The sequence below is a fragment of the Eimeria acervulina genome, genomic scaffold (genome assembly GCF_000499425.1).
Source record: "Eimeria acervulina Houghton genomic scaffold, Eah_scaff1518, whole genome shotgun sequence".
Lineage (NCBI taxonomy): Eukaryota > Apicomplexa > Conoidasida > Eucoccidiorida > Eimeriidae > Eimeria > Eimeria acervulina.
The window spans coordinates 1-1,135 of NW_013549135.1; the positions used below are offsets into that span (position 1 = coordinate 1).

At 58.2% G+C, this 1,135-nt stretch overlaps 1 protein-coding gene across 1 annotated transcript; it reads left to right on the forward strand.

Annotated features, from left to right (window-relative positions):
- Positions 1-290: 290 nt before the first annotated feature.
- Positions 291-833, forward strand: EAH_00060590 (hypothetical protein, conserved; the record flags this gene model as incomplete). Its single annotated transcript, XM_013393437.1, has 1 exon — positions 291-833. The coding sequence occupies one exon, from the start codon at positions 291-293 to the stop codon at positions 831-833; it is 543 nt and encodes a 180-aa protein (XP_013248891.1).
- Between the last annotated feature and the right edge of the window lie 302 nt (positions 834-1,135).

A 1,135-nucleotide genomic window follows, 5' to 3' on the forward strand; every position in this document is an offset into this window, starting at 1 on the left:
CACCCCGTGCGCCCCCCACGCCCCGCCCGCACCGGTGCGGCGCCGCTGACTCCCCACTCCCGTTTAGAAATATCACTTCGGAATTGGCGAAGGTCTACAACACAGAACAGAAAGAGTTGCCTCTTAGAGATTTCGCTGGTCGAGCGGCAAGACTTCGAAAAGGGTCTTTATTCAGGGGATAATCATGGACGTCAATACGGATGGCTCCCCCCCGAGTAAGGTTGCGCGGGAGGTTAAATTCTTTCCTACACTTCAGCCAATTAGGACGTTGCCACGTCATCTGACATAATATGCTCCAAAATCAACAGGCTAATGACCGGGCCAAGAGGCGGGAAAAGGATGTCCCGGCCAACCCGGTCATTGCTACGGGAGCACGGAGGGCAGCGCTGGTCGACCCTGGCGCGCCTAAGTCCCAAGAGCCCTCTATGCACGAGGAGCTGGAGTCGCTTTTAATAGAGATGGCCAGCAAGAAGGGGTCGTTGCTCCAAGAGGATCTGCTCGCCGCCGTCTTCGCCCTGCGGGCCTTACGGAAGCCTGAGCAGCAACCACTCCTCAGCGCCGTGCTGACCGTGGCCATGAAGGTGCAAGAGGGAACTGCCTCCAGCCACCGCGGCTCGTTAACACAGCTAGCATGGCTTCCGATTTTTACGAGTTCTGGGCAGCACTGCAGGTCGGCTTCCCCAGACTCCCGGCCCGGCCTCCGCATTTCCAGCGATGGGCCCAGCCAAAGAGAGTTGAGTTGGGGCACCCTGCAGGGCCCGAAAGACAAAAAAGAGCTAGGAGCGCTGGAGGGTTTCTCCACCGCCAGAGGCGGCGCCGCCGCCGTAGACTGATTCACGAGCTACGAATAAACTCATTTCGGATGGGGGAATGGGATGTACATTAATACAGACGATCGCGATAGCAACTCAGATTGGGCATGCTATCCAGATGCTGAACAGCCCTCCGAGGGCGCGATCCGAGCGGTTGCAGAAGGCCAAGTGCTCGAGGTCATCAAACAGGCGCTCGCATACACACCTGAAAACGATACCCGCGACCGAGAGGTCGTTCTTGCCTATCTCAACGGGCGGGGAACTGGCCGCCTAAAGGGGCGCTGCAAGAAAGTGGACATAAGAAGCTTGTGGTCAGGCCTCCC